The 26,876-nt window shown below is 40.4% G+C and overlaps 2 protein-coding genes and 1 long non-coding RNA gene across 9 annotated transcripts; 2 read left to right on the top strand and 1 right to left on the bottom strand.

The window, feature by feature from the left end:
• Nucleotides 1-127: 127 nt before the first annotated feature.
• Nucleotides 128-13,365, top strand: HMMR (hyaluronan mediated motility receptor). 3 transcript variants are annotated; one of them, XM_015293666.4, is made up of 18 exons: nt 128-183; nt 485-583; nt 1,149-1,225; nt 2,054-2,134; nt 2,877-3,065; nt 3,360-3,446; nt 4,285-4,385; nt 4,925-4,999; nt 5,905-6,083; nt 6,736-6,884; nt 7,174-7,388; nt 7,989-8,105; nt 8,697-8,855; nt 10,483-10,635; nt 10,737-10,836; nt 11,094-11,270; nt 11,531-11,693; nt 12,420-13,365. In XM_015293666.4, the coding sequence occupies exons 1-18, from the start codon at nt 138-140 to the stop codon at nt 12,437-12,439; spliced, it is 2,187 nt and encodes a 728-aa protein (XP_015149152.2). In that variant the 5' UTR covers nt 128-137; the 3' UTR covers nt 12,440-13,365. The 3 variants fall into 3 exon arrangements, with proteins under 3 accessions (XP_015149152.2, XP_040502961.1, XP_046756459.1); XM_040647027.2 differs by having other exon boundaries at nt 2,051-2,134; XM_046900503.1 differs by lacking the exon at nt 2,054-2,134.
• On the bottom strand, nt 1,367-16,095 carry LOC107054507. Of its 5 annotated transcripts, none has more exons than XR_005839521.2 (5): nt 15,750-16,095; nt 15,057-15,207; nt 14,063-14,208; nt 11,262-12,747; nt 8,967-9,978 (listed from the first exon to the last, which is right to left on the bottom strand). It is a non-coding gene; the product is annotated as an uncharacterized LOC107054507 (long non-coding RNA). The 5 variants fall into 5 exon arrangements; XR_005839522.2 differs by having other exon boundaries at nt 15,871-16,095; XR_005839519.2 differs by lacking the exon at nt 15,750-16,095 and having other exon boundaries at nt 11,262-11,774; nt 12,359-12,747; nt 15,057-15,306.
• On the top strand, nt 15,420-25,968 carry MAT2B (methionine adenosyltransferase 2B). The gene is made up of 7 exons (XM_015293669.4): nt 15,420-15,540; nt 18,193-18,387; nt 19,237-19,351; nt 19,637-19,789; nt 21,987-22,180; nt 23,350-23,463; nt 24,387-25,968. Exons 1-7 carry the CDS (start codon nt 15,478-15,480, stop codon nt 24,555-24,557), a joined length of 1,005 nt encoding a protein of 334 aa, XP_015149155.1. The 5' UTR covers nt 15,420-15,477; the 3' UTR covers nt 24,558-25,968.
• Nucleotides 25,969-26,876: the final 908 nt, after the last annotated feature.

The raw sequence follows: 26,876 nt of genomic DNA, 5'->3' as shown, positions 1-26,876 counted from the left end.
GCGCATGCTCCAGGAAGGGAGCGCTGATTGGCTGAACCAGCCCGGAGCCGGAGGAGCCGATTGGCCGCTTGCAGTGCGTGGCGGCGAACGTTGGTGCCTTTGAATGTGGGGAGCGGCGCGCGGCCCCGTCAGCAGCCATGGCGTTCTGCAGGGCTCCGCTGCGGCGCTTCAGCGACGAGCCGCGTACGTGCGGGGTCGGGGCGCGGGCGGGGGATGCGGGCCCTGAGTTGTGGTCACCGCCGTGATATTGCTCCGTGCTGCGGGGCGGCGGTGGGGGAACTCTGTGACAGGGTGGGTGTCGGAGCCCCTTCGCGCTGGGCTGAGTCGCCGCGTGTGGCAGCGGCAGGTCCGGGTCCCGCGGCGCTGCGGGTGAAGCTTCTGACGCACGTGTAGGTGTTGTATCTTAGCAATTCAGCTCTCAGAAGTCGAAACCTCTGTCGCTTTTCCTTCCACTCCTCTCTCATTCTGCGTATCCCGTTTACAGCGTGCAACTCGCTGCGAGGCTCCCGTGACACGAAGCCTTCAGCTGCCCTGAGGAGTTCTGCATCCTCGGAACCTCATCAGCACGTTAGGAAGCAGAAGAGTGAGTAGCCCTGAAAGCTGTGCTGCAGTGCTGCTGAAACCCACAGCTGGGAACGTTTACGTGCTGCTACTGCTTTGTTCTTCTAAGCAAAGTATGTTTCTGCAGCTCCCTGCATTCCTCCCAGCTGTAAAAACACGGCTGCTCCAATCTGTTTGCCATGAACCATTTCATATGTGACCTTAGCTGATCAGTGTGGGCTGTGCTGTAGGATATGCAATCCCTACATCTGCCTCTAGTGTTGTTTTCATGGGGTTTTTTTTAAGATATAAGACGTCCTTTGGTTGAAACCTGGCAGCACGAACCTGGATGGAGGGTATGAGGTTGGCAGGAGCTGGCTGCTCAAATAGGCTGAGTAGTCTAGAATTTGTTGTGTGCCCAGCTGGCTGACTTACTGATTGCAGTAAGGAAGCAGCGAGCTTTAGGTTGTGAGGTGGGTAGTATAATTAGATAGCCTTCTGTCCTTTGTATAGCAAGCTAATTATTTTACTCTACTTGGGTGAAATTTTACTAACTGTATGTATACACGCCCTTCTTCTTCTCCATTCTTTTCTGTTTCCTCCTGCAGGTGAGACAAGTCTAGATGATGAGAAGAAAACAACTGCCTCTGGAACTGGAAGGAGACTTGCATCTCTGGGATCACTAGTAAGATTTTTCTGTGGCATCTGTAGCAGTGTTAATTTTGGATAAACTTCATTGTGTTTAGTTAAATCACGGAGATTTTTTTTATACAGTTGCTGTTAACTTACCTATGTAAAATGTGGAGTGTGTTATTGTGCCTGGATTCCGTAGTAACAAAGAAGAGAAAAATAAATAGCTGGATTTTCGGGATCACGTAATGATTAGTTGAGCCTACAGAGCGGCTCCTTGGCTTTGCAGACTGGCTATACAACGTGTTCATTAATGTGACTTGTTTTTCTGTTTGTTTTGGGGTTGTGTTGATTTTGCTCTCATACTTGCTCATCATGGAACTATAGCACAGCTGCTTCTCTTAAGATCTTGTTTCTGCTGCTTTCATGTGGTGGCTAGGCCAGAGCATGCACCTAGTGGTCAAAGAAATAAAGAGGGAATTATACTCTGTTCTCAGTGCAATCTGTAAGGCTGTAGATTCAAAGATGAATAGATTAATGAGTTGAATAATAATTTGGACTGAGTAATTCAGTTTATTAGTACTTATGATATAGGAAGAAGCTTTGTGAGCCCAGCTGCATTGAAGAGGTTAATGTGTTGTTATGTAGCTGAAGAGATGTGTATGTCTGATGCTTTCTCAATCTCCTTCCCATCACAATGGCTGGGAGCTGTCCATTCAATAAAGCACAACAGTAAAGCTGGTCTTCATCTGTCCTATCTGCAGGAGAGATATTTTCTTACCGTACCTTTAATAGTGTTCTCTATACTTATGTTTAACTGTTGGTAAACTAATATGCAGCTAGAAATCAGTTAAATTATTTTTAGTAACTTTGTTTCCAGCAGCCGGTTAGTGGGAGTCTGAAGCCTAGAAAAGATCTTATCCTTATGAGAGAGAAAAAGAAACAGAAGACGCTGGAGAAGGAGGTATGAATACATGATCACAGAACTGCATTCACTTTATGTTGGCTGCTTTCCAGAGTTAAAAAGAGAAGCTGTCAGAATTTGCTTCTTTTACGTAACACAGTGCACAACTGCTCTACACAGAACAGAGATTATCAGATGTTATGGTTTGTAGAAAGCATTGGACTTGTTAATGGAATGGAATTGTGTTAATTCCTGCTAATCCTGAGCAGCTGTGCAGCTAAACCTTTTTTTCCTAATAAAGGAATGTAGTCCTATGTTTTCTACTTCTAAAAAGGGTTTGTTATGTGACAACTCTTGTTAAATCTTGGTCATTTTTTTCCCCTCAAAAACTGCTATAACTTTGAAGTTAAAGAGGCAGCTAGCTTTTCCTTTCAGTACACGCCCATGTACTCATATCTACTCCATTTGTCTCAGATGTCATGTTGTGTCCTTGTATTTTCTAACCAAGGAGAAATGTATTCTCTCGTAAGTCAAAGATAAGGCTACTCTAACTTAAATTACATGTTGCTGGCCCAGTAGCACACAATAAAGCATCTGAGAGAACTGCAGTTGTAGGGCATATGAAAAAAGAATAAGCACAATTCCATATAATATCCTATCTGTGAATAACAAAATTGAAGATATTTGTTCTGAACGGAAGCCAGCACAGTTCAGATAATCAGCCTTTTCAGGGAAACAGCAGTCATAACTTAAGGATATTAAGAATAATATAAAATAGCAAAGACTATTTGTTATGTTTTAGATTCGTGCATTAGTGAGAGAACGTGGAGAGCAGGATAAAAAACTTCAGGCCCTGGATGAAGACTTTGTGAAGATGGAAGCTAAGCTGAGTGCTGCAGTTCAGGAGAAAACATCTCTTCTGGCAAATGTTGCTTGCCTGAAAAAACAGCTTCTGGAATTGACAAGAACCAATGAACTACTAAAGTCTAAGGTATTCAGACAAATAGATGCTTATGTGTTTTGACTTGGCTGTTGCTAAGTTCCCTGGTCAAGAGTTAACTTCCCCATTGACACGTTTTCTGCACGCCTTTATTGCCTCACATTCGGAGTGTGTCTTGTTTGGGAAATTGTGTGCTAATGTAAGGATAGAGCTGGGCTTGCTAATGTCAGTTACCGGGACATGTAGAGATCAGTGTTGTGGGTGGGAGGGAAATACTGTTTTAAGACTGAGTGTTTCAAATGAAGGTGTTATGCATACTGGTTTTTTTTATTAATCTCTATTAAGCTATCTGAAGATAGTGTGCAGAAGAAAATGAGCAGTCTATGCATGGAATTAATGAAGCTCAGAACCAAGAGGGATGCTAAGGAGAAGGTAAGCTGCTTTGTACTGTGCAGCATTGATCTGTTCAGGGACTGTCAATGAAGAGCTTACAACAGTTCTCTTTTTTTTGTCCTCTACTCCAAAATCTTCTACTTCTCATTCAGTGGAATTAGGAAAGATAATAACAAATGTTCCTTATTTTGCTGTTGATATATAAAGTTCCTCTGAGGAAGGAACTCTAGAAATATCTGTTACAGTATATCTGGTCAGACAACCGATGTATTCAAAAAGCCGTGGCCTTAAATTGTTCCCATACAATGGCTAAGAAACTGCTGAGTCCTGGCCTGAAACACTAATTGAGCACTTTGGGAAAGGACCCAGTCAGCCCTGGGAGCACAGGTGAAGGCAATTCAGCTGTGTGACCGGAAGGGCTGCAGCCTGACAGCACCTCTCTTAGACTTCATTGAAGGGCTGACCCCCACTGGGGAAGGATCTCTTTCTGGAGATCACTCCTTGTTGAAGCTTTCCTCTGCGAACCTAGAACCTTCTGATATAGGTGAGCATTCTTCTTCCCTTCCATTATAGTGCCTTTCTATTGTGCCGGTCCTTCTGTCATCACACTTCTGTTGTAATGCCTTTGCTATCATATTGATCTGTCCAATTGCTACAGCTGTGTGTGGGTTTTCTGGGCAGTGTATGCCTGTAGTTATAACAAACTGTTAATATATATGCAGATGGATAATTTGAATAAAGGAGTTACATTTAGCATATCAGCTAGTACTGTAATTAAATTCCAGTTATGAATTAATTTAAAAATAATATGCCTCTAAGGAAGTTGACTTATTTCATACTAAATCCAATTTTGGTGGTAACATTTGCCTTTTTCCAGACTGCACTTGCAAAGCAGGAGAACATGGAAATGAAGCTGCAGGAAGTACAAAGGGATCTGGAGCATTCAAAAGGAAAAGTAGCACTACTAAAAGAAAAACTGTAAGTAGTAAGGAAGGAAGGGCTGTAGCGACATAACTATCAGCTGTTTGTACTTGAGCATGTAGCTTGGAGAGATACTATGGTCATCTTTCTACTGAGAGGAAACAGAAATTAACAGTGGCCTGAAAGAAATTTTATGGAAAGATGTTTGGATGATGGCAATGGGAAAATTTTCCTTATATGAAAAGGCCTTTTGCTCTCCTCTAATATCCTACTGCTTGAATGTGAGCAGGTATTGCATATTTGGTTTTGTGTGTTTTAACTGTAATCTAATAACGCAGTTAATGCAATTCACAAAAGGAGACAGTGATCATTTGTCAGCTGATGCAGCCTGTCTAATGGACTCAACTGTGGTAAAATGTGGTACAGTATCTTTAGTGCAAATAGGAAGCATCAGCCATGCTTGATTATGGGAAGAATGAGTTAGTTTTAAGTAGTGATCCAGTGACTGATTTCTAGTTGCTTATCTGTAAACAAATAACCTACAAGTAACTCTGAAGTCCTTAAATACTGATAATGTCCTGATTTTTTTTTTTAAGATCAGCTACAGAGAGAGAGAAAGTGGAAGATAAGTCTGACACTGAAAAACTCCTGGAATACATCACAGAGCTCAGGTAAAAATACATTGTCCTTCAATTGCTTTGGGGATGTTAAAAGGCAGTGCAACTAAGCTTTGTGTTTCTTGGTGAAGCAGAAGTTTGGGAACAGTTCTGCTTGACACTAATTAGAGTGGGGGAAAGAAGTGGTTATCCTTCCAGACAAATGGGAAGGAGTTAAAAGATGTACACACTTGTAGGAAGTTATTTGTATACAGAACTCAGCTTTTATTTTTTTTTATTCCTCTGAACTACTGGAATCTTCTGGTTTTTACTTTACAGCTGTGATGAATTATCTATGTTTCTGGCCCTTCAGAGGAATATCTGTTTGACTGTAAACATTACCAGTTTAGTGCTATGTAACAGGTGGAAACTCTAACCAGCTTCTCAGTGATGAGAAGTCATCAGTGATGAGTACCTAGCTCAGAAAATTTTGAAAACACAAAAGCATTCCAATTTAGTTCACTTGGATCTGAACCTTCCTTCTCCTCCAGTGTCCCACATCAGCCAATTTACTCAGTGAGAGGTTCCTCGTGAACTTGCCTTAAGTTTCTGCTTACTGTGAAGTCTGGTTTATTGGAGTTGTGACAGAAAAGCATATACACATCTTTCTTTAAAAAAAAATAATAACAACAAAACTGGATGTAGTAATGATCTATAAAAGAAGTATAGTGATTGTGTTTATAATTGAACTGAACTGCATATTTTAAACTGACTGTAAGCTTTTCTTAAAATACCAGTTTTGATATTAATTGCATTTAATTTTAAGTAACCTGTTTTTATGCTGCAAAAAAAAAAAATCTAAGTAAAGGCAGCTTTCCTGCTGAAAACAAACGGTATTCAGTATTCCAAGCATCTCTCATTTGTGCCAAAATGAAATCTTAAAAATGAAGTTATAGTAACAAGTAAATGTTGTTCTACAGTAGTGTTGCAGAAGCTGCAGAGAAATATAAACTAGATGTTGCTCGGATGGAGGAGACATTGACCAAGAAAGACAAAGACATTGAGATCCTGAGGGAAGCACTCAGAACAAAAGAGGAAGAATCAAATACACTTATCAGAGCTCTTAATGAAAGGTGTGAGTTGCTTGAACAAGAGAAAGGTAATCGCTAGTTTTTGAATGTTGTTCACATAGTTGGGATCACATATGCATCCTATAACAAATACGTTTGTCTAAAATGCTAGTGTGGATTCTAAGTCATGTCTCAGCTTCAGCTGTGAACAGATCAGCCTGTTTCTATCAGTATGGAAACAACTGAGTCTGTATTTCCATGGAGACATACTGAAGTAAATAGTACAAAAATGAAAACTGTTGCAATGCTATTCTTCAATCAGAGTTGTACGCTTGTTCCTTTTGTTTAAGAATTAGTACTATACAGCTATATTTCACTGTTAATAGTTCATACACAAGATCACAGAGGCACTGAGAGTATGTCCAGGAACCCTTCTTCACTTCTGCTCTCCCAGCTCTACCCCACTCCTCGTAACTCTGAGGGTACCATTTAGCAGGTTTTCCCCAGCTGTGCCACTTTAATTGACAAAAACTAATTAATTGAGCTGAAGTTTGCTACCATTAGAAGTGGGATTCTTTCAATTGGTTTTGATGAATTCCCTGATGGGTAAAATATGAGGTGGGTTTTTTCTATGCTTAATTAACTTTACAGCTAGAATGATAGAACTATGAAGAAAAGATGTTGTGCTTCTTTAAAGACAGAGAAGGCATTATCTGTTGCACTGACACTAACTCTATACAGAGAGGGAGTCGTCTGAGAGCAGAGGGAAAGTCCTGAGTATGAATGCTGAAATAGAAGCCCTGAAAAAACAAATTCTTGTAGAAGAGCAAGAACACCAAAAACTGCTTCAGAAACAAGAGGAGTTGATCTCTCAGCTGCAGCAAGAGAGGGTAAATAAAGTTTCTAATTGAGTCTGAAATACTCTAAATGACTGAGACTAAATGTTCGGATTTTTGGTTCCACGTGAAACTGCTATACTTCTAATGCTTTAATCTGCAGATTGTAGATGTGGGTGCTGGTTGGCAGAAACTGTGTGCTCTTCTAGGAGCAGCAGCTACTGTACAATAGTTCTAGTTTACTCATTTACCCTTACTTCTGTGCTTTAAAGTTACAACATTGCAAAGTGGCCTTAAATTCTTAGGAAACTACTGGTAGTTTTTAAACTCTGATATTCTGCAGGAGATGTCTGCGTCTATGCACCAGAAGTTACTAAATCTTCAAGACGAGGTAACAAGTGAGAGATGTCTCCTGGAGGAGGAGCTGAAGTGTGCAATGAATGAACTGGACAAACTACATGCTAAGGAGAAGAAAGCTGAGAAGCTGGTGAAGCTGTTGGAAAAAGAAACCAAATCTAAAGCCCTTGAACTTGCACAGATGGAAGTGAAATTAAAAGGGTTGGTGCAACAAACTGAGTTTAAAGCTATAGAATGAGAGAAGTTGAATCAGCAATGTATACAAGGCTTCTTAGTGTCATTCAGGTTTTAAAGAGACCTGAACACATGTAATTTATCAAAAACAGCAGGAAAAGCTTATGGCAGATAGAACCAATCTATATGAATGATTTGATTAATTTTAACTTACCTTAATTTAAAACTGTTTGTTTAACATGCTTAAAGTGCTAGTAGTGTAGTAATATGAAGCTACTGTTAAATGTTAGCTACATCTCTATTGTATTATTTATTGATGCCAGAGATGGAGCAACTACTAGTAAAGATTTTTCAAGCAAGTTATTCATGTTAATGTTTTGAAAGCTTACTAGCAGGCATTACATCTATTCCACAAATATCTTGGAAGTTAGAGTGGTAAAGTATTTAGTTAAAGCTGCTAAATCTGAAGATTGTACTTTAATTCATGGGAAGTTGTTACAGAGTACACTGGCATGTCAGGATTAATATATTGCTGCTCCTGTAGGCTTTCTATAACTGACATCAGCATTTGGTAATGTGTTCAGACATACTGATGTCCAGCATGGAATGTTGAATGCTTTGTTTCAGGAAGAATGCTGAGTTGGAGCAAATCAAGGAAAGGCACAGCAGTACAGTTCTGCAAATCCAAGAAGAGCTTAACAACACATTGCATAAACTGGGAGAGAATGTTGCTGAGTTTGAAAGGTATTTCAGTTGCACTAAAGCCTAGGGCAGTGGTTTTTTCACTAGAGTTAGGATGATATATGCTGCTTATTTATGTGCCTTTGTATACCACTTTGTATATTGAGAGCTAGCATTTGAGCAGGATTTTTTTATGGTGGAGTATTTGGTATTAAGCAATTTATTTGGAGTACTGGTCGATGGTAATGGCATGCTCAGGAATCAGGAAGCTGTGGATGTTTCTACCAAAGTGTAATCAAGCACTCAAGTACTCTCCATTCTCAATGATAGCTGTAACTGTTGAAGAGCATCTTTGTGCTCTGAATTAGCTTGCAAAAAGCCTTCCTGATTCAGTGCAAGTTTTGAGACTAAAGATATTATTTTTTCCTACAATTCTTGCAAACCTTTCTTCTCAAAATACTCAAGTAGTAGTATACTGATAAGAATGCAAGGCATCTCACAGGTGTTGATGAATCCTTCAGATATAGTCAATCATTCAGTGTTTTCTACCAAAGCATAAGTGAACCATAGTATTGCTGCTTAAGGCTTCATGGATTTACACTTAATCTATATTTTGTCTGAAGTAGCAATACTTCTCTTGCACTGTCATACCAGCTACAAGACGACAATAGCTGAAGAAATACGCAGTCTTACACTGGAGAACACTTCTCTGCAAGAACAAGTTGCTGACCTGAAAAAAACATGTGAAGATAATCTACAGTTGCTCCAGGAAGCAGAATACACTAAAGATAAGGCAAAAGAAGAGTGTGCGAGGTATTGGGCTGACAATCTTTTCCTTTAGCTGAAGAATACTAGCCAAGGCTTGTCTGCCTTGTGCACTAGAAATTAACACTGTTGTATCAAATAAAATGAGTACTCACAGTGTAGCTTTAAATGTTTTCTCAATTCTGTAGTTTCAAAATACTGATGGACAAAATAATTTAGAATTATATTCATTAGAAAACTAATTGATTCAATCAATTACTAGGTAGCTTTCCTTCATATGGAACATAGGTAAAAGTTCAACTGATTCTGTTGAAATATTGCTCTTAGAAATATCAGTTACAGTGACTGTTCCACAAATGAATAAGTTCCACGGAGCAGATGAACAAAGGGTGAATTTGGATGTGACTACCTGCCACTGCTTTCTCAATCATGTCTGTCATCTCAAATTCTGCTCACAAGCAGATGCTGCTTAACAAATTACCACACGGCAGTGAAGGAAGCAAAAGCGCTTCCTTTGCTTAGTGTGCAGCCGTAAGTAGCAAAGCCAGCAGTTGTCTTAAGCTGGGTACTGTGGACATGCTTCTCTCATCAGTTAACTGCAGCTTAGTGGTTCAAGGATGTCTTTCCAGCTCACTGTGGCAGGCCATGTCAAAGTCTCCTGTTGTGGGCAAGTAGGTGATGATTGGAAGATATGAGAGTTGGGTCTCAAAAGGTTCCAGTGTACAAATGCCAGTACTGGGCTACTGTGATAACTGCCTGCACCTTAGGGATAATACCGTGTGCGTGCTAGCCTGCCTTCCCCTTTTCTCCTAGCTCCTAGCTAGCTTCCAAACTTGAGGTTGGATTTAAGTCAACAAATATCCTCTAGTCTTTCCAGCTGTTCAATGAGTCAACTTAACTGCATTAAAATTCATTTCTGGCCAAACTGAATTGGGCAGTTTCTGATCTCCACAACTATATCACTTCCCTGATGTTCAGTGTTTCTGTAATGCTTTTGCTGTCTTGTTTACCCAGAGCCAGGATATTAAGGTTATCCAGAACACAGTCATAGCTTGCTCCAACTTATTCCAGAATACTTTTGCTGTTTAAGGTCTTGTCCTTTCTTTTTTTCCCAGCTGCTTAGTATTTCCTGAAGTTTCTATCAGAGTTGTGGGTTTTTTGGCTTGTTGTCCTTTAAAAAAAAATTCAAGAGTTATTTTTCTATTTGACTTGGTTATGGTAGATAGATAGGGAAAGGATTCGTAGTCTCTACCTAGATGATGCAACAAACAGCCGGGGTAAGAGAAGGAAAGCAGTGTATTAGGAAACTTGGAAATCCTTGGGAGTTATCTCCACTACTTAAATGAACCTGTGCATTAAAAGTCTAACTAGCCAGATACCTTTAATTAAGAATTGCTAATATTTAACAGTCATAAATAAGAAACATGATGTTGCCATGCTTTCAAAAGACAGCTTTCTTGTAGAAGTTACACTTTAGATCTTTAACTTGAGTGTTTTCTGTACTGTATTTTTATCATACAGTAGTGATAGTACAAATCTTAATTTCAGTTATTCCAGTAACAGCTTCTTAATGTGGTTAATTTTGTTTTCACAGTTAGAGTAAGTTAAAAATAAATAAAATAAAGCTAAGGATGCTTAACTGGGGTTCATTAAGGGTGGCTTATGTTTTCCTCAGGATGATTTTAGAAGCCCAGACCAAGCTTGCACTAAAAGAAGCAGAAGCAGAGAGAACAAAAGAGTCTTGCCTCATACAAGTGACTAAACTACAGGAAAAACTGGAAGAGCTAACAGAAGATCTGAAAAAGAAGTCTGAAGTGGAAGAATCAAGGTGACTTCTCTGAAGCTAAACTTGGGTATTGCACCACACCACAGGGGGAAGATGTGGTGAGAGCTAGTAGTATAAATGACAAAACTCTTTTTGCTTCTCAGGAAAACTGTACATGAAGACGTGACCTCTAGCTTAAAAGAAGAGATAAAGACCTGGCGTAATCTATATGAAGAACTGCATAACAAAACCAAGCCTTTTCAGGTGTGTAAGGAAGTAAATTCTCCTTGGAATCTTGTTCATGTGGTTGAGTCAAGTTCTGCTCTTGGAATAAATACCCTATTTCTTCATTTGAAGCCATTTATCCTGCAGTCATTTCCTAAGTTACTATTCCTTGAGACAGCTGTTTCCCTTCCCAAACCTGTTTGTACTTGTAGATCTCAATGTGGGAGGAAGGGTGCAGTGGGGGGGTAACAAAACCACTAAAATTTAATTCTTGTGAAATGTTCTACATATTTCAGCAACAACTAGATGCATTTGAAGCAGAGAAAAATGCTCTCTTAAATGAGCATGGTGCAGCCCAAGAAGAACTGAATAAACTAAGTGAAGCATATGCTAAACTACTTGGCCACCAAAACCAGAAACAAAAAATCAAGCATGTTATGAAGTTGAAAGAAGATAATACCCACCTGCAGCAGGTTTGTCAAATAAGAAGTCAAAAAATGGAGAATTCAGTTGCTTGCTTGATTGCTTTCTTCTGCTAAATCCTGCAGATACTTGGAGGCTAATTCTGCAAACTCACTGCTTTCCATAGTTGTTAATTTCCCTGCATGAGCTGCATTAGAGTAAGTCATCAGTCTCCAGAACAGCAAGGGCATCTGTTGGTGTTGGATACACAATATACAGAGGCATCTTTACTTCTTTTTTTAATCTAACTTCTGAGTATTGTTTTCTTCAGGACATCTCAAAACTGCGTGCACTTCTTGCAAAAGAGAAACAAACAAACAGAGATCTGCAGGAGCAACTATATACAATTCAGGGCATTAGGCACTTTGATCCTTCTAAAGCATTCCAGCATGATAGCAAGGAAAATATTCCTCCAAAAACTCCTTTTAAAGAAGGTAAGCGTGGATATTCATGTAACTCGGTCATGTAACTTGTGTATCTTAAATATATCCAAAAAAGATAAGATAGTCTTCCCACTGGGAAATGAAGGAGAGGAGATGGCAGCTCATTTTTCACAGCAGATACAGGAGGCTACAGCTGTCTGGGGTCTTTCCAGTGGACTTTTTGCCACTGCACTTCCTAGCCTTGGTTGTTTTAACCCAAGATAGATTTAACTCAAACAACAAAGCTTGTTTGATGTGGAGAAATGGATTACAGAGGGTCATGTGGTTGATGTGATATTGCAAGATGTAATCCTTGTTATCCTACTGTATCTCACTCACTAACATTGTTCTTGTAGCTACAACAGCTATCTGTTGTAGTAAGCACTACTTCTTACAAGAGCAGCAGGAGTAAAAGGGACTGAACCAGATGTCTGAGCCCTTCATCTTTAGCTGCTACCTTGCAGGACCTTATACTTCTGTGTGTACAGGTAAAAGCAAAAGGCCCATAGGTGAAAAAGGGCAAGAGCAAAGGAATGCAGAAGGGGAAGCAGACTAGGAGAGAGAAGCAAATAAATCGTAACTAGACCTTCACTTCAGAATATGTTCCAGTGTCTGAAATTGTGGTCTGGCCTGTTAGGTGGAATCTAGTGCCTCCCTCTCCCCCACCAGACAAATACCTGCTCAGCATGGAGGAGCAATAGTGCAAAACAGAAACTCAGCGATGTTTTTCCTTTGCAGGTAATAGAAACAAAGTTTAGTCTCTTCTCACTGTTGAGAAACATATCACCAGTATACTCTCATACTGCAGAAGATTTCGATGGACTGTTCAAGGTGAACTTGGGTGCTATCTGTAATAGACATCGGTGTGATTATTTGGGAAGTGATATAAAGCTATCAATTTTCAGAAAAGCTACTTAGTCATACCCTTACTTGAAGACAGCATAGCTGGCATGTTCCTGGTAATATCTCTGTATGACTGGTACGACTCCTGGTAATATCACCGTAACTGCCGCTGTTTGACTCGCTTTGTTTTCAGAAGCTACTTAATTTGTTTTCAGCAGGTCAGCTTGAGTTGAGAAAAGGTGAATAATCATTAGGGAAAAAGGATGACAAACGAAACATGCTTTTGTGAATGTTTTTTTTCTAACTATCTGGTTTCTGCAATTTATGTTAAATTAATTATGCTGGTTATGGTTGCTTTGATGCTAGTGGCAGGAATGGTTTCTAAAAACCCTTTTTCCTTTGTGGCTTAGGTAATATAGATCAAATGTAAAAACTGTATTTTGTAGTTGGCATGGATATTTTTAATGGGATCCATATGTAAGACATGCTGACTTAATTCCTTGGGCTGGATAATGCTAACTCGCTTCTTCAGAAAAGGATTTCCAGGTCCAATTCAAAACAACTGCCTCATCCACCTAAATGCTTGTATCGTGTGGCTACGATAAGTGTCCAAAGGGGACTCTGTTTTACAGATGTTGTGCTCATAAGACTTAAATGGTCATGGTCTTTTTAGCTGCCTGTCTTAACTGGTCTTATGTGAAAGAGAATACCAACAGAACTTGGTTTGAGTGAGAAGATGCCTGCTATAAACTGATTGTATAGAGTTGCATTTTTGGCAAGGTGGAAGTAATTGGAAATGCATCAGAAATCAAGGCTATTTTAGAATAAATATTTTCTATGATGTTTTGTCTTTGTCCTTTATAAAGAGATGAAAACCAAAATGAAATGGCATTGTAAATGACCTAGTGTTCAAAATTCAGTCTTTGCAGCAGAACTCATTGTCAGTCTTGCCTGAAAGACAGTGCAGTTCTCTAACCTTTCAGAAGAAGCTATTCAGTTGAACTGCACACTGTATGCAACTTGCAAATACCTTATTCTCTTACTTCCTATGAATTTCTACAATACAGAAGTAATGGAACTGAAGTGAAATGTGGAATTGCTTTTGCTGGTAGTATGCATTACTGTCTTGTACATGGGTGCTGCAGTGTATACAACTTCAGTTATTTATACTGATGTCACATGATTATGGAGTATGAGGCTATGGAGAAATTATGATACTAAAAATGCATATTAAGTCTAAGGAAGTAAGTTGTTAGACCTTGCAGCTAATGTCATCTTTGTGTTTGCTCGGTTATTTGAACTTCTGAAGAGGAGGACTAAATTTGTTTCAATTGACAAATACAGAACTTGTAAAGTAGGAGCTTTTCTGAAGCACAGAGTTTCTCAAGAAGTTCCTCACTGAAGTGAATTTCAGATTATCAGGGCTATCAGTCAGTGTGGAGGAAAATATACACCTAGCTGGTTTTGTTTGTTTGTATCTCTGAAAAAAACTCAGAGTAGAGTAAAATCAACCTATAGTGGAACTGGCTTAGTCTTACTTGATCATCTTCATAGAAGTTGCTGTGTGAAGTAGTCTTGTACATCTAGCAGCAGTGACTGTGAGCTTGCACTTTGTCAGACGACATGTCCTGTTAGCAACAGTGCAAGGAGGAACAGGGCTGGGGGTGAAATCTGTAAAACAAAACTGAAAATGGAAGAACTCGGGTAACACGTGATGCTGTTACATGAGTGTTGCTGTCTCAGCATAGCATTGTTTTGTGTAAGGTTGCTGACGCTTGCATACTTTCTCAGGTAGGCTACACCTAAGGGTATTTCCAAGGTTAAATTGCTGTTCATAAATGAGAATGTAAAAAGCTGATGGAAAAACCCTGACAAAAACAAGTGTTTCAATAATGTAAATTAACACTTTTTTTATTAACCTTTGCACTTGACTGCCTGCTGTTACTGCGTTCCTACTGAGCAGCTTAAGTGTTGCCTAGTGGGAATAAAACAGAGTAAAACAAAGCTCACTAGCATTCAGAATCACACGTGATGGGCCGTGGATTAGTGTCCTGGTTTGAAAAGTCGACTGAGCTATTGCTCACTTCACTCCATGTGCTCTCTGCTGACAAAAGCAGAGAACGATGCAATCACTTTCCTGTCTGGTAGTTCCTCCTGAGGTAATGCCTCAGGTGCTGGCAGAAGCGGGGCAGGTAAGGTGTTGGGTGGGGGGAGGAAGGGATTGCTGCTGCCCTTGAGTGTGGAAATGTAATGGAGGGGAAAGAGGGGAAGAGATCTAGCACTTGTTTCTGTAATTACAGCATGCAGCAGAGTTTTCTAGTCTCTGGTTGATGCGTTGTGCTTAACAGACCATTAGGTGTGGTATAATAGTGTAGTATTAAACTAGTCGAAGGAGTGAAATCATTAATATAATAACCTGTATTTTAAAAAGTGATAGTTACTATATACAGTATCAATTATAACTATGTACCAAAGCTACTCTTAGAACTGTTCTAAGCAGTACATAACAGGGTTAGAAGTAGCAGCCTCCACCTCCTCTGCGCCGCCTGGCTGGGCGCTCCGCCTTGCTTTCCCTGTGAGCAGTAGGGCCGAGTGCCGCTGCCTTGAGGGTCGTGGGGCCGCAGGGGTAGCGCTGTTCCTGGCGCGCTTCTCTAGGCATCGCTGTCTCTGTCGCGAACTACGGCTGTTACAACAAAACTTCACAATGACTGAACGGGAATTATTATCTTTTTCGAAGGTTCCTGCAAGGGGAAACGGAGACCTTCGCCCCCACCCCGCTGCCGTTACGGCCGTCCTTCAGCCCCTTTAAGGCCCCTCGGCCAATCAGCGCGCGGCACCGCGCTGCCCTGCGCCGGGCGCGGCCCTGGGAGGGCGCGTCCCGCGGCACGCACGTCCGCCGGCAGCGGCGGCGCAGCGGAGGAGGCCGAGGCCCCGGGGGCTGCGCGCGGCGGCCATGGTGGGCCGCGAGAAGGAGCTCAAGATCCGCTTCGTGCCCGGGCGTTGCGAGCTGGTGGAGGTGCGCGGGGCCGCGTGCCGCCGGGGCTCCTGCCGCCGCGTCGGCCTCCGGGGGCCGCGGGGTTCGGAAGGGTGGGGGCCGAGGGGCCGCGGCGCTGCTCCCCGCGGGGCGGGCTGCCGTGCGGGGCCGCCTTGGTCGTTGCTGGAGCCCCGGCCGGGGTGTGCGGCGGGGCCGAAACGCGCCGCGAGCGGTGTCGGTCGGTTGCGTACCGGGGCCGCACCACTACCCGAGCGGCTGTGTTCCGCAGCACCGAACGACGTCCGCGAGTCCCCGAAGCGTTACAACCGCCCGACGTCCGCGGCCCCTTCGGCGCCTCGCAGGCCCACCTACCCCGGGGAAGCACTTGGCCGTAGCTCCGCGTATCGCTGCTCTCGCAGGCGTTTAACTGCGGGCGGCGCTCACCGGGTGCAGCCCGGAGCTGCGCAGCTGGCGCCGTTTGACGCGCGACTGAGGCGGAGCGGCCGCCGGTACCGCACGGCCCCGCCAGCAGCGCTGCCCACCGCGTGCCCCGGCCCGCCGTGCGGCTCCGTCCGCGCGGGGCGGTGTGGCGGCGGTGTCCCAGCGGCTCGCCGTTACGGCAGGCCCGCCTTTCGGTGGGAATTGCTCAGCTCGTCGTGGCTCTGTGCTGTCCTGTTCTGGCTCCTTGTGTCGCTTTCGTGCTGCCGGTCCTGGTTCTCATTCGAAGCGCGTTTGCTGTTTCTGTAGATCGTGCTCCTGTATTTCAGCGATGTCCACAAAGTAACATTGTGTCTCGTAGGTGTTACTTGCTAATCTCTCCACGTTACTTCTCAGGTAAAATTGCACATTTGTGTTGGTCGCTTTGTACTAGCTGAAGGTATTCTGTCTTTAGAGCAAGTTATCCTTCTGGTTTCTGCAGCAGGTCCTTGATGTGGGTGGCAGATACCCTCTGGCTGCAGATGCAGCAATAATCTCTCCTACGAGGCTGAAAAGTCCATAACAGAGAAAGCAGTCACCATTTCCTTGTGCCCACTTCTCAGAGGCACACGGGCAGCCCTGAGGAGCAGACAGCACACTTCTGTTCTCTGATCAAAACCAATGTAAAGATAAAAGTTCTTATTTTTTTAGCATAATTTGTTGTAGTTTGCTGTTTTTGGGATAAGAGTTACCCATTTTCACCCAGTACTTATGGGAACGAATTGCTTTTTGCCCATGATGCTGAGGAACGCAGATGTGTGGTGCTGGGAGCCTCACACAGCTGCTTTGGGCTCAGCTGTGCCCATCACACTCTCTGCACCTGGCAGGATAGAAACCTTCAGACTCAAAGGGCAGAGGGCAGAGAAAGCAGTGCTGCAGTCAGCCATAGGGAGTGCGTTGTGGTGCTGAAACCGTGAGGATGCTCAGAAGGGAATGGGTTGTCAGAATTGCACGGCAGACAGTGTTACCAAAAGTGTACTCAGCACGGTGTCCTTGGGCATGGTGCGGTTGGGAAATCCAGGATTCGTGGTTCCTGTATGCATGAAGCTTTCTCTATTGACATAGCAGCACGTGCTTTCATTTTTGTTCTTAGGAGGCTTTTGCTCGACAATACCTGTGGAAGGAAAGCATGAAAGGGAATAAAGGTTGCACAGACAGCTGTGAGTCAGTGTTTGCAGTCTTGAGAGCTTGACAGTAGTGAGTGGTGCTGGGGAGAAAGAAGCTCCGTGTGGACCAATGTATGCGGCCATCCCAAGTGCTGAATGTGCTGCAGCTGAAGCAAGCCTTACTTGGTTGTACTGATTGAGAGATTAAGTAACCTAATCCCTTTCTCCTGCCTTTTATTAAGCTAAGACAAGAGGGTGGTAGTTTTAATCTATTTGTTATTAGGCCGGTGTGTTCATAAACAATGAATTACTGTTTTATTCACGAATGTGTACGTTGCTCCGGAAGTAATGCCTCCTATTTGATAGAACAAATTCTCAGCTACAAAGCACTGTTTTTCAACAGTCACCATCATTAGCTATGCATTTTCACTCACGCTGTGCTCACATCCACTGTCTGGTCTCTGTGAGTCTTCAGCAAGTGCTGAAGAGTGGCACTGGGTGCCATTTTTTGCTGAAGGGAGAAATTCAATATCACAGCTTTGCTTCATACACACTCCCATGTCAGATACCATTATGTCTTACTGTCCCTCTGCTGCCACCTGTCGCATGGCAACACAATGTAATGAAATATTGGTGGGAAGGTTCAGCCTCTACAGCCATCCCACCAGCATCTGCCTCTTGATTTTGTGGAACAACATAATAAAGTAGGAGGCATTACTTTCAGAGATTCCCTTGTAAAATTCAAGTCTTCCAGTGCCATGATCACTGTTGGTGCACCCACAGTTAGTGCGTTATGAATGAACTTAAAATTTTCACATTTGAGTTTGTCTTCTTTGGACGTTTGTGGTGTTCTTTTCCCCTCTCTCATGGAAGTGCATGAGTTTCCTATTTGAATTTTGTATTCAGCATTTTCAAGAATATGTTTAACTACTTGACTCTGTACGATATCAGTGCTCCCAGGTGTTTGTTTTGTATGAGACACTCAATTCAAAACATATCACAATGAAAGCTCATTAATACAGCAGCACTCCCTGTAGCCTTGCTAACGCTTCAAGATAAGAAGTCAATAAATAACAGTAGAACACAAACTTTTCCTGTTCTCCTCTCCTAGGAAGATATTGAAATTCCCAGTAGACGAGTTCTGATCACTGGTGCTACAGGTCTTCTTGGTAGAGCTGTGTTTAAAGAATTCAATGAAAATAATTGGAATGCTGTTGGCTGTGGATACAGAAGAGCTCAGCCTAAATTTGAGCAGGTTAATCTTCTCAACTCTGTTGCAGTTCATGACATTATCCATGATTTTCAGGTGAGTTTGGAGTAGATAGGTAAGGTACTTGACATGGCTAGTTGACAGTGCTGCTCTGATGCTCAGGCCATGTGACTTTAGTGGAGATAATGGTTTGTTAGAGCTCTGAAGTATGATGTCGTTGTCTTTGCTATGTCTGGAGTATAGGTTTACTCTGTAGGTACAGATAATTCTGAACTTTATCATCATCACCATAGAGAGAATGCAGGTGGTAAATATATATATATCTGTACACCCTCTCTTGTGATATAAAGAAAAAGGTAATCATGAGTTTTGACATAGTAAGTAACCAGTAACCACACGTCTGGCATGTAGGACAAGCAGCATGCTGTTTTCCTGTTCTAACTTGCAAGCGGAGTATGTAAAACCTGAAAAACATTATGCAGGGTGCCAGTTTAGAAAATGACTTTAAGTATCCTGTTAACAGTCAGCCTATGTGAAATAAGCCATGTGAGAATAGCTTATCCAAAAGTAGTTTGGGTGATTTCTTTTTTTCAGTAACATTACGTGTGAGATATTGCATTTTTCTGTATTTTGCATTATTTTGCTGTTAAAAAAAAAAAAAAGACAACCTCAGTGTTTCTGTAACATTGGAGTTACTGGATGTCAAGACTGCAAAACTAATGATCAGGTTCTGTTGTGTTCTAACTCTAACTAAACCTTGAGGCAGTTTGGTTCTGTTTTGCTTCCTAAGGAGAGCTTGCTCCTCAGAATGTGCTGATTAAAAATAATGCTACATCTTTTACTATCTTCACAACGTAGTGAAATGCCTTTTTGTCTGAGGGAGTTAGGATTGAACTGCAATTTCTTCGTAATGTTCATTGTTCTAAATTATTGTTTAATTTCCAGCCTCATGTTATAGTGCATTGTGCTGCTGAGAGACGGCCAGATGTTGTGGAAAGCCAACCAGATGCTGCTTCCCAGCTCAACGTGGCTGCTTCAGGGAACTTAGCGAAAGAGGCAGGTAAGGAGGCTGTCTCATGGATTTGGTGCCTTTAAATACTGCATTTACATAGGCAAAATCAGAAATATGAGTTACTCAAAGTTCTGAATGTTTTTTCTGCTGCCAGGGTGTGGTTGATCGATGTTCTCTTAAGGGTGACGAACGTGTCTATATCAGGGGTCAGTGAAAACACAGGAATGAATGGATCTAGAAGACAGAGTCTTCTGGAAATTTGTTTAAGGGTTTGCTGACATTTCAAACAAGACATGAATTAAAATGGATTACGTACAAACGTTTTCCTTCTAGCTGGAATTGGAGCATTTCTGATCTACATCAGTACAGACTATGTATTTGATGGAACGAGCCCTCCTTATAAAGAGACTGATGTACCAAATCCCCTGAATTTATACGGTAAAACCAAACTGGAGGGTGAAAAGGCAGTCCTGGAAAATAACGAAGGTAAGAATACACATTTGTAGTAGAAGTTTCCTATTTTGCTTAGTTGTATGCTAGCTTAATAAACTCATGTGTCACAGATAAAGTTGCGAAACTGTGGAAAATGGATTTAGAAAGTAACGTGATCAAGAATCAGTCTTCTTACTCATAAGTTGACTAAGGCTTTTGTCCTTCATTGTGCTGGTCTTCATGCGTCTTCCTAGTTCTCTGCTGATGGACATTTGCAAGAGTTTGTCTATTAAAAATCACCTGATCTTTCTAAAGAAAAATAGAACAGATCATTAATATGTTGTAACTTTAGCACACAGTGTATAGCTGCTGGTACCCAGAGGGACGCAATGCACCTGTTCTAAATGGATATTTACTTACAGGGGAAAACCAGACTTGTGATTCAAGTTTTTGGTTTTGGCTTTCTTAAATGATCTCCTGTTTTGCTCTCATTGCATAAGCTCTGGACTTGTATTATAACTTTATGAAGGATTAATAACATATTTCTGATTTTAAGCAACTTGTTTCACTATTTATGCCTTTTCTTGGTGAAAATTGGTGCATAAAATACATACATGAAATTTTAAAACCTTTACTTAGTAAAGGAAAAAAATAGAACTTGAGCACGGTCCCTTTTCTTTTAACTTTTAAGAGAGGTTTGACACTTTCTAGATAACATGTGGTCGGTTTTTACTCGCAGATTAAAAGAAAATAAACATTTCTTTCTTTTTTTGTTCAAGAAATCTGAAGAAAATAATCTCGGTGCTCCTGCTAAAGAGGCTTCTGATAAGTGAATATGATACTCTCAGTCTGATTCTGCTCTGCTTAGCCACAAAATGGAACAACTGATAAATGAGTGTGTTAGTGTGGTGATCTTTCAACAAGTAAACAAATGCTGTATTTGAAAGTAGTAGGCCCTTATTATAGGCTTGCCATTAGAAATAAGAAATGACTGAAAAAAAAATCTTCTAGGAAAAGTCTGCTTGAAGTAAAAATCAATTAAGAGGGTATTCTTTCTATCTCCTACTGGAATATAATCTCTGAACTTGACTGTGATTCTGTTTGCTCCTGCTTCTAGCTTGGTCACAAAGATAAGACTGCACCAAATTCAAGTACACGTGTGTATCTGACACACATATAGATCCTTCCACAATTCTGCATTTCAGTTTTGTTTCATAATGGTTTTGACTATGCTCAGGTTGTAGTGGGTTGCAGCAGTTGTGTTAGAAGAAAGAATTTTGAGGTGGTGCTGAGTAAGATGAGTGCTTCTAAAGATACTGGGAAGGAGCGTTTATGTATATTTGTATGTATTTACATATTTGTTGAGTGAACAAATGACTGCTTCTAGAGCAGCAGCCATTCGGTGTCATGGCTGTTATATTTGTTCTTTTAAGTTGGTTGTTTTTTATTTTTTGTTAGTTTGTTTTTTTGACTACCTAAAGCAATAATATCTGCATGAGTGTTAATCAGCTTGTTTTAATCTCCTTGGATTTTTCCTCAAAAGATCTTCAGTCTTTCTGAGATACTTGTATGATATATCCATTTCTCCATCATTAAATGTCCTTGTCTTTGTACTTGTTTACTGTTAGTTTCATTTCTCAGTTCACCATTTGACATCTAATACTCTTTACGTATTACGGTATTCTGACAATCTGTTCCTTATATGTACAGTTTCTAATTGATTCTGATGTTTCTGTCTTTTTGTGGTGTGTAATATCCCAAATATCCTCCTTTTATGCAGGGGATTTCTGTATGCTGGATGAAATATGTCTGTCTGTGGTGAATGCTTGAAATACAGTGATTGGTGGAAGTTTGTGTTCCTGTTTTTACCCAGAGACGATGTGGAATGCTGGAGTAACTACAGTTACTTTATCTTTTTTTTTTTCTTTAATCTTTTCTTCCTAACCCAAATGGACTTTTCAGTTTCTCTTGCAGTGTTAGTGTAAATTTGTTAACATTTAACAAAAATTGCATGGCATAAGTGAAAATAGGTCTGCATAAACTTGGTGTTCATAAACAGTGCTTTAAGGAAGCAACGTTCAGAATCATATTCTGAATACAAACATATTCATAGCTTTTTGTTTCTTATTTGTACATGTTTAATATCACCAGCAGATTTCTTAACGCTTCCAAAACATCTTTCAGGTTATGGTACAGCATTGGAGCCTATTTGTAGCCCCATTAATACTCATCAAAATACTGTGTCTTTTAGGTGCTGCAGTACTTAGGATTCCTGTTTTGTATGGGGAGGTGGAAAGGCTGGAGGAAAGTGCCGTGACTGTTATGTTTGATAAAGTGCAGTTCAGTAATAAATCTGCTAACATGGACCATTGGCAACAAAGATTTCCTACAAATGTGAAGGATGTAGCAGTTGTTTGCAGACAACTAGCAGAAAAAAGAATGCTGGTAAGAATTTCAAGAAAAAATGGGATAAAATCAGTTCAAGCTCTGAATGAACAACTGAAAACTACTTCTAACCTGCATTAGTCTTTGTATTTCTGGAACAGTGGGAGGGAGGAAGGAGCTATCTGTAAGACTGCAGTATCTGCTTTACATGACAGTGTGCAAGTGTTCTGATATTTGAAACAAAAGTGGGGGAAGTGATAGGAAGATCCTTCCGAACACTGTCATGTTCCTTCTAGTACAAAGACAAGAACTGCGAACGCTTAACCTTTTGTCATGTGCCTTCTACAGGTTGCCACCTTAGACTGAAAAAAGCAGTTGAAATAATTTCAAAGCTGCTGTTGATCATTTTATTTAGGAACATTGAGATGACAAAAGATAAAGCACTGGATTTAAGTACTTTATAAGTACTTTATTGCATTTACTTAAAACAGCATCTTGAGATTCCCAACTTAGCAAAAAAAAAAAAAAAAAAGTAAGAAAAAACACTTTATTTTTTCATAGGTAAAGCTTTTAAAAAGAATGGGTCTAGCATATTTCACACAGAGGGTGGCGACATACTGGAACAGGTTGCCCAAGGAGGTTGTGGATGCCCCATCCATGGAGGCATTCAAGGCCAGGCTGGATGTGGCTCTGGGCAGCCTGGTCTGGTGGTTGGCGACCCTGCACATAGCAGGGGGGTTGAAACTTGATGATCACTGTGGCCCTTTTCAACTCAGGCCGTTCTATAATTCTATGATATTGTGGACATGGTGCTGTTATCTCTGTGCTAGGACTTCCATGTGGCTTTTATTTTAACATTCAGAACGTGTGTGGTGCTTTCTGCATTTTTTTTTTCAAATGAATAGTATAGAATAGCTGAGTTCTTTCTTGAGTTCTTCCTCCCCACTTTTTTAACCTTTATTGGTTGATTTGGCTCCTTCATGTTAACGCTACAGAATACAAGCTGTTTCTGTGAAGTTTGATCCAATAAATGTAGCACTAATTTTCGGTCTCAGTCCTTATTCAGGTGTTTCTCTGGAGGCAAATTGTCCCCAGAACGTGACTGATGTGTTGTAATGTGCCTGTCTGGATGGGATCGCGCTGTAAGCTTATTCTGCACAGTTCTTACGCGGGAATTAGTCTGAGGGCTAGCTGCCTTATTTTCACTGGTGCTTCCTGTTTTCTCCTAGGACCCCTCCATAAAAGGAACGTTTCACTGGTCTGGCAATGAGCAGATGACCAAGTATGAAATGGCCTGTGCCATTGCAGATGCATTCAACCTTCCCAGCAGCCACTTGAGACCAGTAAGTGATACACTGTTGAATCTGTGGAAAGATGGAGGTGTTTTATCTTGTCACACAGTAGGTCCGGGTCTCACATTGGCTCCACAAGTAAACTTCCTCTTCAGGACAATCTGTTTGAGTATGCCTGGCACAGAAGTTGCATTGCTGAGGATGCTACCTGGACTGATAGATTGCCAGAATTACCCAGTCAGTAACCAGTTTCTCTGTCTGTAATGCAATATTATTTCTGCAAAACAGTTTCCCTTAGTAATAAGCAAATCTACTTTTTATATTCTGTTTCTTTAAAAAAGAAAGAAAGAAAGAAAGAAGGTTGACAGAAGATTGCCTTTGGGGTAGGAATCTAAAAGAACTTTTCAGCTTTATTTCTGAATCCAGGCACTTAAAAACTTACTCAGTTTTCCTTTGCTTAAAAAATAATTCTGAAGTTGTGTTGACACTCAAAAATAAGACTATTCTGAAGGAAGTATGTTGTTAGGATTTAATGTTGTTAGGATTTAATGTACATGTAAGGATAAAGAACACTTTCCAAGGGTTGTGAATTAGTAGCAGCTGGAACTGAAATGTGACTTCAAAGATGGAGAGAAAGTCTGATGTTTTTGTCGCTAAATGTATTCCTCTTCAAGTATACTAATCAAGATATGGTTCTGTCAACATTACAGTCATATGACAAAAGTAGGAATAAAACATAGAGGAGTATAGGTGGTAATAGGTATTTGAGAAATGTCACAACTCGAGACACTTCACATCACTCTGGCTGATGTCTCCCATGCTGAAATGGAGTTAACTATAAAAAAAAAAACAAAAACACAATACAAGGGAAGTTACCTGAATAAAAAGGTTCTATTTGAACATCTATGTGAGATTTTTTTGCTATTTCTAATTGTCTGATGGTATGTTCTGTTTTGTATTAATTCTTTTTTTAGATCACTGATTGTCCGGTTGTGGGCGCTCTTCGGCCAAGGAACGCTCAGCTTGACTGCTCCAAGTTGGAGATGCTGGGGATAGGTCAGAGAACACCATTTCGAGCTGGAATCAAAGAATCACTTTGGCCTTTCCTTGTTGACAAGAGATGGAGGCAGACTGTCTTCCATTAGTTTGTAACTTTTTTAGTAAAAGTACGGTATGTGGCACTTTTTTAAAAGAAAAAAAATAGTTTTGTATGAGTGTTCTTAAATTGTGACACTTAAGAATTTTCATTTAATCAGGTAAATGTGTGGGCTTGCACTAGTGAAATCGTTAGCCTAAAAAAGTTCAGTGACAAACACTGAGTCTGTATGACACCACAGATCCTTCCTTCCATTCATACCAGTCCAATCTAATGTCTGTTTGTAGCAGGTTGTGGTTCTTAGTAGTCAGCACCGTTTGATGCTAAGAATGACTCAGATGACTCGTAGACTTCTTTTTGGCTGAAACATGCTGTTGATGGTTAAGGTCTGTTCCATTGTTGTATATACCTTTTCACTTCATTAAAAGACATGGTCAGTTACTTTATCACCAAAAACCTGAGTTATTTGTTCTTAGTTTCTGAAGTTGTTGTTACTATGAAGTTAAACTGAAACGGGAATTGTAAAATGTTGTTTTGCTTGAGCTTGAATCAAAATGTTTTTTAAAAAAAGTGAAACTTTATTTTTGCAGTTATCAAGTGTACTTTTTAAGCTTGAAATATTTTCAGAGTGTTCTGTAATTTATTGCCTGCAGCTTCCTATTTGTATGGCAAATTCTCTGCACTTGTTTTAATGATCACTTAAAGCTAGAATAGGGTGGGGAAAAATAGTTTTGACCTTTGTTTTGGGGTGGGTATTGGAGGATACTTGTTTGTTTTGATATCTTCATCTTTCTCTTCTGCGTAGCATTTGGGGTTGGTGAAATAATTTGTAGGAAGATGTTGCTAATAAATACATGTGAGAGAAGGAGAGGAAAGGTATTTCAAGAGTTTATAGCACTCCAGCTTCTTTTGCACAGACTCAGATCTTGCACTGATGCAGCTTGTTCTGGAACAGCAAAGTGCGTATGTTTAATGTTTGCACTGTAATGTAAGCACAGTAGTCTAATATAACCAAACCTTGAATCTGCTTATATTTACTTCTCGAAATTAAACTCAGTAGCTACTTAAAAGTAGAGGAAGAACATGGTTTGTAAAAGTTAGCTTCCTTCTGAAGTTGTTAAACAATGCAAATGCTCTGAGATTGCCAGCAGACCATTAGCAAACTTAGGAAAAGCTGCATTTTTATGATAATTTATTTTTCTGAGATTGAAGTGAAGAGTGGGTGAGGGGAGAAGGTGTTCATCTTTAAAAAAAAAATATCTGGAGGGGTAAAGGGTGGGACAAAATCAGACCAACTTCAAATCTTACGAAGGTCAGCTTTACGTTCAGTTCTTTAATTTTCAACTGGCATATGTATGCTAAGAGTTCATGATCCTGGTTTGTTTTTAGTCTGAAGTCCTGATATACACCTGGTAACCTGTTTCCAAAGTGACAATAAATATATATTGCAGCATGAGAAACATTTGTGGATTCTTTATTTTCTCCTAATATTTGTTTGTTCAAAGTCATAAATACTTCTAATTCCTGCCAACTTAAAGTGATTGATTGTTGAAAGTATGGCATTAGAAGGTCAGCCCTGCTTGAATCCTCACTGTAGGCTTATTTTGATATTTATATTCGTTGCACTCTATCTGCTATGGGAATAAATAAGTCATTGGTTTCAAAGCTTTCTCTGAGTTCAAGAAAAACCTGGCATTTTTCAGGAGTGAGTCATTTGTAGAGATTTCTTGGCTGCTTCGGGAAGCACTGAGGTATAAAAGGGTTTGCTTTCCAGTAGTTCTGATGCAGAAGTCTCAGTGATGAAATCTCCGGTGGCTTTTGTACACAGCTGGGTTTTCATGCCCAACAGGTTTATAGAACAGATTGTTGTAGGATTTGGTTTCATTTTTTTTTTAATAGTTATAAGCTTATATATAACTTATATATAAGTTACATAGTTAAAAGTTTAAGTTATAACAACTTCCTTGCATCCAAATTTCCCAATTCACTGATAAGCAAGGATTTTGCAAACAAATTACAAAAGCAACAGAAAGAAGTAAATAGTTGGTTCATAACAAACTTTGTTGGATTTTGGAGTTCTGGCTTCTATTAAATCCCAAATATAATATATTTTCTGATTAATGCTGAAAGAAAAATAAAATTGATGTTACAACTCGATGCAGGCACTTTGCTCTGTTACTTTGGGACCCAATGTTGTGTAGTATAAGTGAAATAGGAAAATCAGATGATGTATGGAATCCTTTTGGTCTTTAAGAGCCAAGTTCTTGAGGTCATACATGAAAATCTCTAAACACAATTTCAGCTCAAAACAGTCTTTTAGCTCTTCTCATTTTTCCTGTATATAGATTTCAAACAAAGTTAGATTGTC

This window comes from Gallus gallus, chromosome 13, assembly GCF_016699485.2.
Source record: "Gallus gallus isolate bGalGal1 chromosome 13, bGalGal1.mat.broiler.GRCg7b, whole genome shotgun sequence".
Classification (NCBI taxonomy): domain Eukaryota; kingdom Metazoa; phylum Chordata; class Aves; order Galliformes; family Phasianidae; genus Gallus; species Gallus gallus.
Note: the sequence above shows the minus strand (reverse complement) of the source record. Positions and strands in the feature narration are given on the sequence as shown.